Here is a 15,670-nt window from a genome sequence, read left to right as displayed (position 1 = left end):
GAAGCCCCGAGAGAGAGAGAGAATACTACAGATTTAATAAACAAACAAAATTATACATGAAGGTACATTACCTAATCTATATTCAATAAATGGAATTTGGGCTGTGGGTGGAACTGAAGATTTCTGCATGCAACAGGAAACTGCCCGCTTGAAAGCACCATCAGTATTGTGGCCGGAACGGTTGACGACCCTTCAATTTCTGCTAACATTGGACATACAATTCTCATCTATTCCAAGAATATGTTACTTGCCTTAACGCCCAAATCAGTCAGCAGACTATGGTTTCAGCAGCAGCCAAACTTGTTCCCAAAATATGCAATGCTTGAAATCAAGTAGAGATCCAATCATTTCACAACTCTTGCTTTTGTTGTGAACTCAGCTTTGAGAATTGGAGCTACACATGTTTGAACTTCAAAAGTAAATATAGAGTTTCTCGTCTATCATGTTTTGCAGCATACTACATCTCTCCAATAGACTATTCAACCTGTTATCTCTCACTTCTACTGCCAACTCTCTCTTTGGTTGCATCTCCATGTGTTTTTCACCATTTTCACCCATCTCATGGCTCTCACCACTCTGAGCCAGATTTCTTTCACTCAGTTCTCCACCTTCCTCAGCATGTTCAAATGGTTCGAACTGCCTACTTGGAATCCTGCAACTGATTTCAATCATCTCATCCAACGATGGTTCATACAGAAGTCTGTGTCTTGACCAGATGTGCTCATCTGGACTTGGTCTGCACCTATCTTTCAATACATAAGCATTTGAACCCAAATTCATCAATCGCCAATTGAAGATTCGGCGGAAAATCACTACCCAGTTAGGAACAATCTGGCAATTTGTACTATCGAACTCGAGGGTAGCACCTTGCTGCACCATTAGACAAACCTCCTTTGCAGCTAAATCCCCTTGCATCATTCTGCATGCCTCAGCCAGATACCATTTCAAGTTGATTTCCAGTGCCAACTTCTGGCTTCCAATGTGGACAGCCTTGTCCTGCCAAGAGAAGTCTTTAGTGAATTGTGGAAGCTTGCAGAATGTTAAAGAGCTTAAGATGTGTTCAATTGCTGTGGGTGAGCTCCATCCAACTGTCGGCAACTCCAAACTCACAGCTCTAGCCTCTCTAGTGAATTCATCAATCAAATCAATCTCAGTACCTGGCCAATTGGTAGTATTCATCTGCGCTGCAGAAATTATATCATTAGCTGATTTCTCCAATGCATTGTTAAAGGCATTTATGCATTGGTCTGGACTAACTTTTGACAGTTTCATGCTTTCAAGATTATCCATTGAAGCATTCAAGTATCCCAACACCAGCTCACGAGTCTTGACTTGCTGCAGAACCGGCTGAACAGGAGACTGATCAGCTAGCCACCTAAGGCCCTCCCTTAGACAATCATCGCTGTAGAGCCCATTGGCTTCTGATATGATGACCACAGAGAAGCTACATATCTTTGTTTTATCCAGAGAAAAAAGCTCCAATCTATCAGCAATTTTGGAAGAAAGATCGATTTCCTCTTTATCCATACCAACACTTAAAATAAGGAGTGGCAAGTTACACCCCGATGGCAAGGACATTATGAGATTGTGTAATCGAACTCTATCAAGATTCCACTGCATGTTCTCAGACACCAGGAAGAGAACCCCACCAGCACCCACTAATGCATCAGCAATGCCTACAGGTCTGTCTATGCCAATTATCACCTCTCTCAAGATGGAGAGACAACAAATTTGATGAGAAGTGGCACGTGTGCTTGCCCACTCCTTCCAAATAGACAGACCCAAAGATGAAACAACCATTTCATCCTCATCTTCATTCTCAGAAACCATCAACTTAGAGGCCAACCATGATCGAGCCAATTGATTAAGTTGTTTATGTGATGTAGAAAGGTGCCCTTCGCTGTCTGTTGTCCGAAAGCACAGAACCAATTTCCAACAAATGCACTTTGAATGCATGTTTTTTTGGTGGAGTATTTGAAGGATGACTTCAGAAACATTTATCCGTGACCATGATTTCCTCCATCTCTCATCTCTCTCCCTCATAACATCATCAAGATTGAGTTCAAGGGATGGATTTAATGGCTGCACGGAGTTGAAAAATAGATATGAGGGAGGGAAAGAAAGGATTTGAACTGAGACTCAGCAAATCAGAACCACTCACATAAATCAGGCACCAGATCAGCTTCAGCTAAGAGACTCAGAACACTCAAACTAAGAGGAGCTACAAGTTGGTTATTTTTAAATGAACTATGTGAAAACACAGGCCATTACAATTTCAACCAACTCGCTGACTCAGGCTGTGCAGAGCAATTGGATATAGATTTAGCCTCAGGGAACCTCAAACCAGTGAACTATAATGGAAGATGATTCTTGCCATGTCCATTGGCAGCTTATCACTACAAATGGACCATTAACTATATGAGAATCAGTTGCTCATATCCATATTACAATAGAGAATCACTTTTAATGTTGACTTTGTGACAGTTTGAGCCCATAGCTAAGTCCATTACGATCTTCAATACCCTTTCTTACTAGGTAGTTATGGCCACAGCTGAGTCACTATATCTCCACAAGACCACAACGCCTTGAGAAATCAATCTTGAAGGAACTTTCACACTTAACAAGTGAAAAATAAGATTAAGAATAAATTAAAAGATAATTTACCAACTTATTTTGCAAAATAGGTGGTCCCAATGACAATGAACTAAGTGCGGCACTTGACATCAACCTCTGTAGCTCTCTAAGTTCTCTCTTCTTTGATGACCGCCGCTTCCATAACCTGTTTGATAACAGAAAAATAAGTCTTAAGTATAGTACAGTTAGAATGTTTCTGAACTACAACCTCATTTGCTAGAATTGGCAAGTAACAGACCTGAGGAAAAATGTTAGTTTGGCCCTAGCAGCTTCAATCCATTGATTCATCAACTCCTCTTGTTCAAGTAGTTCCTTTTGCAGTTCCAGATTTTCTAGATAAACCATTGCATCTTGATCTTTTGCATTACTGATATTTTCTATGTTTTCACTCTCAAGTGATTGGTTCATATCTGACACTGAAGAAATGTTTTCTACTCCATTCAGAGTAGAAATCGGACAATTTACAACATTGTTATCTGAGGCCAGATCAAACTCAGCCACATAATTAGCTTTTTGACCCTTGGGACTGGTTAATAACGATCCTCCCAGTGGCAGAGAATCCTGGTTAGTGGCTTTATTTTTGGGACTGGTTGATAATGACCCTCCCAATGGCAAGGAAATCTGATGAGTATCTCTGTTTTTGGGACTGGTCGATGATGGACTATCTCTGTTTTTGGGACTGGTCGATGATGGACTATCTCTGTTTTTGGGACTGGTCAACAAAAGCCCTCCAGATGGTACTTGCAGCAGTACTTGTTGACTATCTCCATGATCACCTTCATCTTCATATTCAGTCATTTCATTGTCAATTCGATTAAGCCAAATTGGCAAGTCACTGTGCTTTTCAGGCTTATGATCGAATTTATATAAGATTTCTGTATCTGGTTTGGTTGGTGAAGAAAGCAGGGGGTTGGAAAAGACATCATCAAAGATTGTAGCCGACTTCTTCAGGTGAACAAGACATGAGCGTCTTGTGGGGAAATCCTTTTCACTGTTAAGAAATGGTCCTTCCTTCACCATGTATGCATCTTCATATTTCTTGATAGAGAACCCATGATACTCGAGAAGACTTTCTACATCTTCCTCCTGACAGAGATAGTTCCAATAAATAAAATCTCTGACACAAGTCCTATTATGCAAGTAGATATAGTTTGTAGATGTACCTCCATGCCTAACCATTTGACAATCTGATCCACTGGAATTCCCTGGTTATTCTGCAGACCACTATGCAGTGAAGCAAGCCCATGGCTTCGTAGCTGATAAAATAAAGAATGAAGGGATTTATATCATGTATTAATTGATATAAAATATAAAAGAACAGCTACATTCATCTGATATATTTGTGACACCTTCCGGTCAATGATCAAACAATCAAATGCTAGTATGCAGGTAGGAGAATATAACCGGCATCACAGAAACTGGAAGGATAAATTTTCAGAATCTTGCACAGATATGACAGGCTATGCAGTCAAAAGCAGTAGGTGGTGCCTAGTTAGTAGAACCCTAAAAAGACTAGGTGAGGACTAGGCGGACTAATTGGTACCCCAATTAGAATATAAAAAAGTAAATAAAATATACATAAAAATATAATTAATTCTTTTACTAATAAGATGTTTTCATCTCACAAGTACAAAATTACACATGCTTTCACAAAATATATTAATATACATAACCAGAATATACATATATATATATATATATATATATAATTTTACACACACAAAGATATATGTATAGGCTTTGAAGAAAATGAAATCAAGAAGGGCAGTTGGCCCAGATGGTATACCCATCGAGGCTTGGAAATGCTTGGGAGAGAAAGGTTTAGAATGATTGACAAATTTTTTTAACAAGATTTGGCGGACAAATAAGATGCCTAATGAGTGGAGAAAAAGTACTTTGGTGCCTCTATATAAGAATAAGGGTGATATACAAGATTGCACAAACTATCGTGGTATAAAACTCATGAGTCATACTATGAAACTTTGGGAGAGGGTGATTGAGTCTAGGTTGAGGAAGATTGTCATGATATCGGAGAATCAATTTGGTTTTATGCCTGGAAGATCAACTATGGAAGCTATACATCTTCTTAGACAACTTATTGAGAGAAATAGAGAGAGGAACAAAGATTTGCATATGGTTTTTATTGATTTGGAGAAGGCTTACGATAGAGTACCTAGGGACGTTCTCTGGTGGACAATGATGAAAGGTGTTTCTCTAAGTACATTAGTATAATTAAAGATATGTATGAAGGAGTAGTAACCAATGTCCGCACTTGTGGAGGGGTGACAACCAATTTTCCTATAACGGTTGGGTTACATCAAGGATCTGCTTTAAGCCCTTTCCTATTTGCTATAGTGATGGATGAGCTTACGAGATCAATTCAAGAAAATGTGCCGTGGTGTATGTTGTTTGCTGATGATATTGTTTTGATTGATGAGTCTAGAGCTGGGGTTAATGCTAAGTTAGAATTATGGAGACAGACATTGGAAGCAAGAGGTTTTAAGTTGAGTAAGAGTAAGACAGAATACATGGAATGTCGATTTAGTAAGCAACGAAGTAGTGATGGGAGTGTAGTGAAGCTTGGTGAGCACGAAATACCGATGGATGATTCTTTCAAATATTTGGGATCTATCACTCAAAAGTATGGAGAAATTGATGGAGATGTAAATCATAGGATAAAGGTTGGGTGGATGAAATGGAAGAGTGCAACTGGAGTGTTGTGCGATCGTAGAATGCCATTGCGGTTGAAGGAAAAGTTTTATACGCCGACTATTAGGCCCGCTTTACTATATAGTACGGAATGTTGGGCTGCCAAGAGACATCATATTCAAAAAATGAGTGTAGCTGAGATGGATGTGTGGAAATACAATAAAAGATAAGATTCGGAACGAAGAGATACGTAAGAAGGTAGGTGTTGCACCCATTGAAAATAAGATGAGAGAGAATCGTTTACGGTGGTTTGGACATATTCGACGAAGGCCTAATGATGCTCCAGTTAGAAGGATGGAGAAATGGGAAAATATATTAGTTAAAAGAGGTCGGGGTAGGCCTAGGAAGACATGGATGGAGGTGATAAGAAAGGATATGAATGCTTTGAACCTCACCGAGGACATGGCATTGGATAGAAATGAATGGAGGAGAAGGATGCATGTGGAAGACCCATAATGATTTTCTTTGTTGGTTCATATCGCCGACCCCAATTGTTTTGGGATAAAGGCGTAGTTGTTGTTGTTGTTGTTGTTGTTGTACAGAGATATATGTATATATATTCTATTATTCATAACATATTCAGTATAATCAACAAAATATGCTTTCAGCCTTTCACAGAAGCACAATACACATACATATATAAATAACATATTACACAATCCATATACTAAACATGCTTTCAGGCTTTTATAGAAAAATTCATCAGAACCAAAGTAACACAGACATATATAAGAAAACATAATCAATTAAAATTAACTGTGCAAAATTTCAATGTTTCACAGAAAAGATCCCAAAAGCAAAGTAACACACACAAATATATTTATATATATAAAAGCATGCTTTCATCATTTCACAGAACAAATCACACACATATATAATTATATATATATAACAAAAATAACAGAATATATATAAGAATAATAAATAACTAAACTGCCATGGTGTCTAGGAGGGGGCAGCTTAGTCACCGACTAGGCACCCTAGTCGGTGCCTGATCAGCAAAATTGCTACCTTTTAAGGTACCCATCTAGGAATTGCAAACCCTAGGCATTTTACTTATGCCTAGACCGACTAGGCAGACTAGTCGGGGCTTTTGACTACATAGATGACAGGTAATTCTACTTGAGAGTTATTTGGAGCATTTGTTGTGTTGAGTCACCCGAGGACCCCTTACTTGTATCTACTTTTTTGAACTCCTTCTAATGACCTACGTATTCTACTATTTTCAGTTGGATGGTCCATTAATCCTATCGGAAGAAAAAAATAACTGGATAAATCTTCTTTTTTACAGGAGACTTGGAATCGATGGACTTTTCATAGGACCTATTAATTGATACGATTTATCTCTAATTTCGCTACTTCAGCCGCTCAGCCAGTTACCTGAAATTTGCAATTGTTCCAATTCCTGATGTTAGCAATGTACAGTGCCTCAAAAACTAAAGCATTAAAAGCATTTTAAAATTAAAATATTACACACTTTAAGAAATAAAAAATAAAACATTTTGCAATTCCTTTTAAATGGATCATGAGGAACAAGAACACATCTGAGAAATAAAACTAAAGTATGAAGTAATCCTAATTATGAAAAAATAGAATATGAATAAATATGTAATAATCAGAAAACAACACATAACATCAAACACAAAAATAATCATAGGTTTACAAAGAACATATCATATAAAACTTTCAAAAATCAAAGTGTTAAAATAAAGTAAATTAGCCACATCATATAACATTGTAAAATAAAGCATCACCCACCAAACATTAACTTCAAGAGTGTAATAGAATTTTAACAAATGCGCTGCCCAAAAAAAAACTTCTCAATATATACTATTAAGTTATTAACTACTTTCACTAAACACAATATTTAAAAAAGAATGAAATGATTGACCTTTTCCTATAATCAATTCCTTCCCATCTTTCATTTTTATATTCAGTGCTACTTATTCTTGATAATAAGTTGAGAGAAAATTCTTTCTCTATTGGATTATACACAGGGTGAATAGGACCTTAATAAAGCCTTATTTAAAAACTTAAAAATTGTATCTGACAATTTTTGTATAAAAGTGCCAAAAAAGTTATGATTTCTGAGCCGGGGTGTATCTTACAATATGAATCTATTGTACTACAATTTATCAGATTGTATTATACGATATGATATGATTTTTGCATCATTAAGAACAAATTCTATGGTAAAAGATTAACTTTTCCAAAGAAATCTAGATAGGCAGAATAGATTCAGATTAATAAAGACAAAATTCTAGACTAAGCACTTAATCTTTGCTCATCTTATTTCTGTTCATTTCATTTTACTGCTCCACAAGGGCCATTGCTTGGTGCAATAGAAATGTGCTTGGACTGTCAGTGTGGAAACGCAGGTTTGAGTCCTAAGAGTGTCCACTTCATGCAAAAGAGATACATTTACGACCATCTCCAGTCTGCACTCCCAGAACCAAAAAATACAGGACACACTGGATATGACCCTATTCATTGAACAGATTGGTCAATATAGATTATAATAAGTAGTGAAGAACATGCAAGAAGCATAAAAGGCATTGAAGAACATGAGCGAAGCATGATAAGGCACCAAACAGTATGTCAGTACTAGCTAAAATAAAACACAAAATGCAAAACGGGGCACTATATGATAGACATACCTTGCCAAAGTGAGCATGCATCAAGCATGCTTGAAGATATGTTGCTTTCTTTGCATGCCCAAAGAATGCAATGAAGTTACCAGATCTGCAAGCTCTGGATATACATAGCAGAAGGTTTATGAGTGCTTGTAAAATACTTGGCAATCATCAAATTTTGCTTAAGCAAAGATGATGAAATATTCAGTGGCATCAATACCTTGCAACAACACGCGCAAATAGGACTTCTGGTGTCTTTCTTATCTCTGAAGTCATTTTTGCAAGATCAAGTGACAGTTCTGCAGGTTCCACCTAAGAATAGAAAGCTCTTATCCAGAAGAAATATGAAAATGAATAGAAGCCACATTTCTGAGGTAATTGAGTAAGCTTACTCTGTACCCTGGGTGCTTGTCTAGTTTAAGTAGTGCATAATAACCTCTGAACTCCTTTTCTGTTGGAAAAACAATACCCTTTTTCCTATGATCATCGTACATTTGAAATAACTCAACTGAAGTCTTGTTCATCTGCTCAATGTTCAGATGTGCATCAAAACCCTCTGAGAAACCCTCCCCCTTGGAATATTCACAGAACTCATGCATTGCTATAATGTGTAATCTTATCTGCAAACAGCCAAGAAACCAGTAAATATAAAGCAAATGTTATGTATCAGAAAAATCAATACAAAAGTTGATGACAAACAGACCATTTGTTCATGCATGGTTATAGCATCTCTGTCAAAAATATGCTGCATCCGAAGATCCATTCGAATTGCTCTCATTCGGTCCCATAGAAAGTTATATATGCTTAGAAACTTGTCATCATATGGCTGATTAATCAAATTCAAAAGATAATTTACAGTTTTCTGCAGAACTGGAAGAGGCCTTATCAGGTGGGCTTCTCTCTCCGCAGTTCGATTATACTGTATGAAACAAATAAGAACTTCAATCACATTTCCTGCTATATATATATATATATATATATATATAAAAGAAAGAAAGAAGAATCTCAGAATAAAAGATGGTTGGCAATTTTGAGCCCATATAGTGGTTGAAAATTACCTTCTTCACAGCGAGCCATTTACTTGTTTGGTTTCTTTCTCCATCCAAACGTTCATATATATCAAGATCACCTTTGCGCTCACGTTCTTCCCTTTCCCTTTCTAGAGGATGAACAAAAACACAAAAGCCACACATCAAATAAATACAAATGAAACTTCTACATGAGTAAAGCAAACATCCATCAAATACTAATAGCGCATCTTGTCTTGTGTATTTTTTTTCATTTTCCGGCAGAGGGAAGCGGAAAAGGTAGGTCAGACCAGGGTTACCGGAAGCATCCATAGACTTGGGGAAGTGTGCTTCCCTGAAGCACATTTTGGAAGCACGAAATGTGGCGCTTCCGAAACGCTAGGGAAGAACGCGTTTTCTTAAAAAAGGGGGCTTGGACAGTTTTAGCCCTTAAAAACATTTTTTTACCAAACAGAATAAGGGCAAAATGGTTATTTTGAAAGTAAAATCGATTAAAAGAGGCAAAATTGAGTGAGTAGGGTTTTCATTCCCAAATCCGAACTCACTCTCTCTCGTTCTTGACCTCTCCATCGACTTTCATCGACCTCCATTGACCTTCGGCGACCTCTGATGACCATGGATATCTTCAGGTACGCCCTCTCTCTCTCTCTCAATGTCGATCTCGAATTAGGACCAAATTCATGGTATCTTGGAAGATAATGCCTGGTCTTTGCCTGGATCTCTTACATTTTGCTTCTTGAAATCACGGATTCATCGGGAGAGTCACTTTTCTGATTCTTTTTTAAGAGCTTGATTGCAATGAAGCATGTGAGAATTGATTGCATTCCAGATTCCTTTTCCTTTTGTTCTTGGTTTATTGACATTTGCTACATTTGACAAACCTCACTGTGTTTGGAGTCTGAACTGACTGGTCCAGGCCTTTAGACCCAACTAGTAAACAGGTTGGGCTGAGCAGCTGAGCTCCACTGCATTTACATTTTTCCCTTACATGGAATTCAGCCTGTTTATTGGTTGGGCTAGGCTACACAAGGCAGAATAAACTTAGCCCATCCTGGATCATGTAACCCCATGAATAGACTTGATATGTGCAAAATAACTCATGGATTGGTGAAAGGGTTTATATTGGTACTAATGTAGGTACGAAACTATTGATTTGGAAATCATAGGTTCAAGCTGTATCGATTCTATCGACTCAATTTGACCATATAGATCTGTTCAGCATGGTTTGTCTACTAAGGATAAAACCTTGGATCATGTTTTCTCAATGTAAAAATATAATTTTGAATTGTAAAATTTTGGTACATTATGGGCCACTGATTTTTGAAGCCTTTAAAAAACTTATGTCACAATCATATGATTCAAATCTATGTGATTAGTTTATAGATTTGTGGTTGCTCCTTCACACAAACGCATAGATATTTGGATTTCATCACTAATTATCTTATATAGTTTGTTACTTTTGATTGTTAAATGGTTGCACTTGCATATATGATCCCATCTTGAGATTAATAGATCAGTTTTAATGTTTTATTTTGTCAATGATAACATAAATCTTATATTTTGGTAAATTAGGAAAAATGTAATTACATTTTCGCTTCCATTTCAATTCCTATTCACTTTCCACTTGAATCCTAGGTTGCTTCCCTCTTCGTTCTCCTTTTGAATCCTGGTTAGTTTCCTAGGTCGCTTTCGGTTCGCTTCCGAGACGATTCTCAGTTCGCTTCTAAGTCGCTTCCCACTTCTCCCTCCCTAAAATTTTAGAAGTGCCTCACCTCCCGCTCCTGCTTCCTCGACTGGCAACTCTGGGTCAGCCTACAAGGGTGCTTAAAATCAACTGAAAGCAGAGGGAAAGAGCAGAAGAAAACTACATACCAGGGCACATATCGGGGCATAGGCCCACAATCGCACTGCTTGATTCAGAGTTTCCACTAAGTGCAGTATCCACGGCATCACAATCACCTAAAGGACTCCCCCTTGCAAGATAAGATGGTTCTTCAACAGAAATCTCAGAAACAAACTTTCTTTTTTCGTGTGAACCATGATCACTTCTACTGCCAAAGCAATTATGCTTTTGACGATGCTCAGTATTATTAATTGGCTGTTTCAGTTCTATGTGGAAACGCGCTAACCGCTTTGCCTTCGCTTGAGCCTCTCTGCATTGAAAGTTTGAGATACATTGAGGTGGATGAAACATATTTTTCATAAGTCAATAATGCATTTCGCTGACACATGGATAAAAAAAAGTCACCTTTCAGTTTCATCTTGCATCATGTGTAAATCAGGAACTAAAATCTCATCTGTGTAAGCCAAAGGAGGAGACCTTGTTCTTTTTGGAACTTGAAAGCTGGGAGCCATTGGAGGAGATCTAGTTCCACCACACCATTCATTAAATCAAGGATTGTCTCATAAGGCAATAATGCCTTCACAGATAAACACGCAGGGAAAAGGCAAAAGGATTACCTCTCAGTTCCATCTTGCACCTTGTGCAAATCAGGAGCCAAAATTTCATGTGTGTAAGCAAAAGGGAACCTTGTTCTTTTTGGAAGTACCTTTGGAGGAGATCTAGTTTCACCACTCCATCCATCAAATCTAGGATTTGATACCTGTTGCTGTAGTAAGCCAGCAACACTAGAAGGAGAATTTGGCACAACATTCGATCTAGCAAGAGGTGCGGCAGACCTAACATTCAAATATTTAAGTCAAAATCACTGGTTAGGCAAGCAATAGCAGGCCAAGACAACCGTTATCCACATTTGTTCCAACATCAACAAATGGCTCAGAACTACTAAAGATTAAAATAATATCAGTCTTTTCTTAATTGACTGGAATTGAGATAAACTCAAACTTCAAGACTTCCCAAACTAGACGAAGTCCCTAGGATTCTAGAATCAGCTGCTATGAGAACAAGAGAAATCACTCATCCAGGACATCTGATTAACCTTAATATAAAAAATGAGTACAACCGAAGAAAGGAAATTTCTAAAGAACAAGCACAGACAAGTATGGAGCTCAAAATTTAAAACCCAGATCATTAACTATGATGTCACAGCTCTAGGCAGATGGAAAACCAAATGAAAAATTACTATATTATAGACATATAATAGCAGGCACATAGATACATATTCTTTTGCATCACAGCATGTCTTATCCATCAACTAATGAACTATATCCACAATTATATAACTTCAACAGGCCACTATTCATTCTTTTTCAAGGAATCTCAAGCTTTCAGTAATGCAGCATTTGCAGAATAAGTGCATGGAATAAAGAAAACTTACCTTTCAGTATCAAATTGCATGAAAGGAGAGTTAGATATGGAAACTTCATCTGCATGAGGCAGAGGAGACCTTGTTGTTTTTGGAACATGGAAGCTGGCAGCATTTGAAGGAGACCTGAATCCAGCATTTCATGTGTCAAAAATGCGGATGTAATATCTGACTTGTTACTGGATTAGAATCACTACAGAATCTATGAAGAAGTATAACAGATTTGATAACAAAACTGGCCAAATCAGGACAGACGCATCCCACATAGTCAAAAGAATCACTTCAAACTAACATCATTTGTGGACGAGAATGGAAGTTGAACTGTGGTCTTGAGGCTTGATCTGGAATGAAGTCAGATCTATTTTGAAGTAATAATGTTGCAGAGAGGCATTTACATAAGAGATAACTTTTGCATATCTCCAATAGACAAGGAAATCTGAAATGCATGAACTGAAAAATGCATTATGATTTATTTATTGGAAAAAAAAGAGGCTTCGATAGACTGCCTGATCTCATTATTATGCACCTTCAAATAGCATATTGCATGCATCTGTACATTAATAGCACCATGACTATTGCTAATGAACCAGATGAAAAATCAGTCACATCCAAATCATAAATTTAATGATAACATGTTCAACAATAATGACCTTTCAGTCTTCTCTTGCACAAATTCTGGACTCGACTTTAACACATCTTGCACATTGGGTGATGTACTGGGCATAGGCCCTGATGAAACCTGAAAGTTATTTGCCTTAGGTGGAGATCTGCTTCTGGCACCCCATGCATCAAATTGCGGATTTAACTTCTGATAAGCTAATGAACTAGATTGATTGGAAAGAAGCTTTGGCATGTCACCATATCCATGAACAAGAACAGCAGATCTGACATTAAAAGATTTGAGAAAATCAGTGCTCAAGAACATGAGAAAACATTCCTATGCTGTAACTATACAAAATATTGATGTCTTTCAAGTTTTTTTTTTTTTTCATTTCACCTTGATCCCTCCAGAATTATCGGATCCCACCCTCGGTACCATGAAGGAGAAAAAGGGAAAAAACGGACTGTATATATTAGCATGCAACTTTACAATGCATGTGATGTCCATTCACAAGTCATACCACTGTATCTCGTGCTATGCAATTTGAAAGTCACCAAGTAGCCATGTCCAAAAGATCTCACTGATTCAGTGATAGTCTATTAACAGTAATCACCTTTCATGTTTATCTTGCACAAGATTTGCATTAGATGTGTATGCATCCTGTATATAAGGCAACGAATGGGACTTCATCCCTGTTGAGATCTGAAGGCTGGCAGACTTTGGTGGAGAGATGGTTCTGGAGCTCCATGTGTCAAATGGAGGATTTAGATTCTGATAAGTAACTGAAGTAGATTCATTAAAAGGACGCTTCTGCGGGCCACCATTTCTATGACCAAGTGCAGCAGACCTGACGTCAGAAGTAATGAAAACATGAGTTCTTAAAGGGCAAATAAAAATACATATTTTCTGCAACTATGCCACCGGGATACGCCTTTTAGTGTCCCACATCTAGGGGACACAACACGAGACATGTAGACACACTGCATAACACGTTATGACATGTGCAGATATTATTTTATTTTTCAATAACCTTTTCAATAAAACATATTCATATATTAAAATATCAAAATTTTAATCAATTAATAAATTAAAAAATATTGTGTCCTTGTGTCCTATTTTTCAAAAAATTTGTGAACTTGTGTGTCGCACTCGTATTGAGTCACGGTTCGTGTCCATGTCTTTGTGACATAGTTTCTGCACATACTATCATACTTGCATCAGTTCCTTTTTATTTATAATCAAGGACCATCATTGGGATACTAATCTAAGTATGATAAAGGTGGCAAAAAAATTAAAAGAGCCTGGGGATAGAAAGTTCAAAACAGTTGGGACTTTCAAAATTGGATGCAGCTACTAATTCATTGTCTGGCATGTTCACCTTAGCCTCCAAGGCCCCTCCCCACTTTTTGAGCTGCTGTTTTTTCAATCCACAATAGGATCATGCTAAGGAATTTCCCTCGAATAGGATAAGTAAAGAAGTGCAACAAGTAATCGATTTTGATAGAGATGAAGCAAACTGGAATGGAAAAATACAAATGTACATTGTACCAATTATCATAAACAGTTCTGACATTGAAAAAAGGAAATCTTTGAAGCCAGATACCACACTCAATAGATGGGATAACACATTCATTTTCTGCATACCATAAATATAAACATGTGACCATCTATGCCACCTGGGTAGGGTGCGGGTGTGGGTGAGGGTACGGGTACGGGTACGACACGGGAATTCCAAAAAATGTGGGTATGGAGGCATGGCTATGTGTGTGTGTATATATATATATATTGTGAAAAGCGTTGAGGCATAGCGAGACGCTCCACCAAAAACCAAGGCGCGGCATAAAGCGTAAGCCTCAAAATTTTTTTGAAAACTTTAAAAAAATATCTAAAAATACAAATAAATAAAGAAATGCTTTATTGATGAAATAACAACAAATAAGAAATAAAAAATCTCAAATAGAAATGCTTTATTATTATTATTTTCTCCCCCTTCCTCTGCCTTTTCTTCTCTCTCTTTCTCTCTCCCTAACATCCATTTGAAATATAGGTCATTTTCTAATAGAGGCTAAGGCTATCAGTGTCCTGACTGTGGTCATCCGGATAACTGGTGCAAAAGTTTCTTCATAATCGATGTCATACTCTTGGGAATACCCCTTAGCTACTAATCTAGCTTTATATCTTTCAAGCGTTTCGTCACTCTTGGTTTTAACTTTATAAACCCACCTATAACCTATAGGTTTCTTTCTTTGTGGAATATCTTGAATGGTCCAAGTGTTAGCCCTTTCTAATGCTTCTAATTCTGCCTTCGTGGCTTCTACCCACTCTGTATGGTTTTTGGCTTGAGTATAGGATGAAGGTTCTACATACGAATATATTAATGCAATAAATGCCTTATGTGTGGGTGAAAAATATTTCTAAGACAATTTTTTCGAGAGGTTTAGAGAGTCTGGATTGTAAGAAAGTGAGTTGGAATACATAGGGTTCAATAATGAACCCATACATATGCACGTGAAGTGCAAATATACTCATTAAAGGGAAACAACACAAGCACATAATGTGCTAACCCATAAAACCCATAAAAAGGAAAAAATATGACATAAAGTCATAAGTTGCATATCATTGAAGAAACAATGGACAAGGGGTAAAAACCCCGTTACAATGGAGCATAAGCTCCCTCAAGAAGTAAGAAATACAAAGGGGAGAGCCCCTATTTATAACAACAAAAAGGAGCCTTGGAGGGGCTCCACTCATAGACGTTGGAGCCCCTCCAACGGTCACAAATGTGACCGTTGGAAGGGG

General features: G+C 37.5%; 1 protein-coding gene across 1 annotated transcript in view; it reads right to left on the bottom strand.

Annotated features, from left to right (window-relative positions):
* The window catches only part of LOC149837106 (SAC3 family protein B-like), a 32,498-nt gene that overhangs the window by 578 nt on the left and 16,250 nt on the right, over nt 1-15,670 (bottom strand). The window contains exons 2-16 of the mRNA XM_090007249.1: nt 13,485-13,718; nt 12,921-13,154; nt 12,283-12,396; nt 11,465-11,683; nt 11,253-11,348; nt 10,877-11,157; nt 9,035-9,135; nt 8,680-8,895; nt 8,369-8,596; nt 8,197-8,288; nt 8,001-8,094; nt 3,798-3,890; nt 2,873-3,720; nt 2,665-2,779; nt 72-2,082 (exon numbers count right to left, since the gene is read on the bottom strand). Of these exons, the coding sequence (XP_089863375.1) occupies nt 412-2,082; nt 2,665-2,779; nt 2,873-3,720; nt 3,798-3,890; nt 8,001-8,094; nt 8,197-8,288; nt 8,369-8,596; nt 8,680-8,895; nt 9,035-9,135; nt 10,877-11,157; nt 11,253-11,348; nt 11,465-11,683; nt 12,283-12,396; nt 12,921-13,154; nt 13,485-13,718 (4,636 nt within the window). The 3' untranslated portion in view covers nt 72-411. The remainder of the gene's footprint in view (nt 1-71; nt 2,083-2,664; nt 2,780-2,872; nt 3,721-3,797; nt 3,891-8,000; nt 8,095-8,196; nt 8,289-8,368; nt 8,597-8,679; nt 8,896-9,034; nt 9,136-10,876; nt 11,158-11,252; nt 11,349-11,464; nt 11,684-12,282; nt 12,397-12,920; nt 13,155-13,484; nt 13,719-15,670) is intronic.

Source organism: Nuphar pumila, chromosome 5 (assembly GCF_984573655.1).
Source record: "Nuphar pumila chromosome 5, dmNupPumi1.hap1.1, whole genome shotgun sequence".
In the NCBI taxonomy this organism is placed as follows: domain Eukaryota; kingdom Viridiplantae; phylum Streptophyta; class Magnoliopsida; order Nymphaeales; family Nymphaeaceae; genus Nuphar; species Nuphar pumila.
This window is presented reverse-complemented; position numbering and strand designations above follow the sequence as displayed.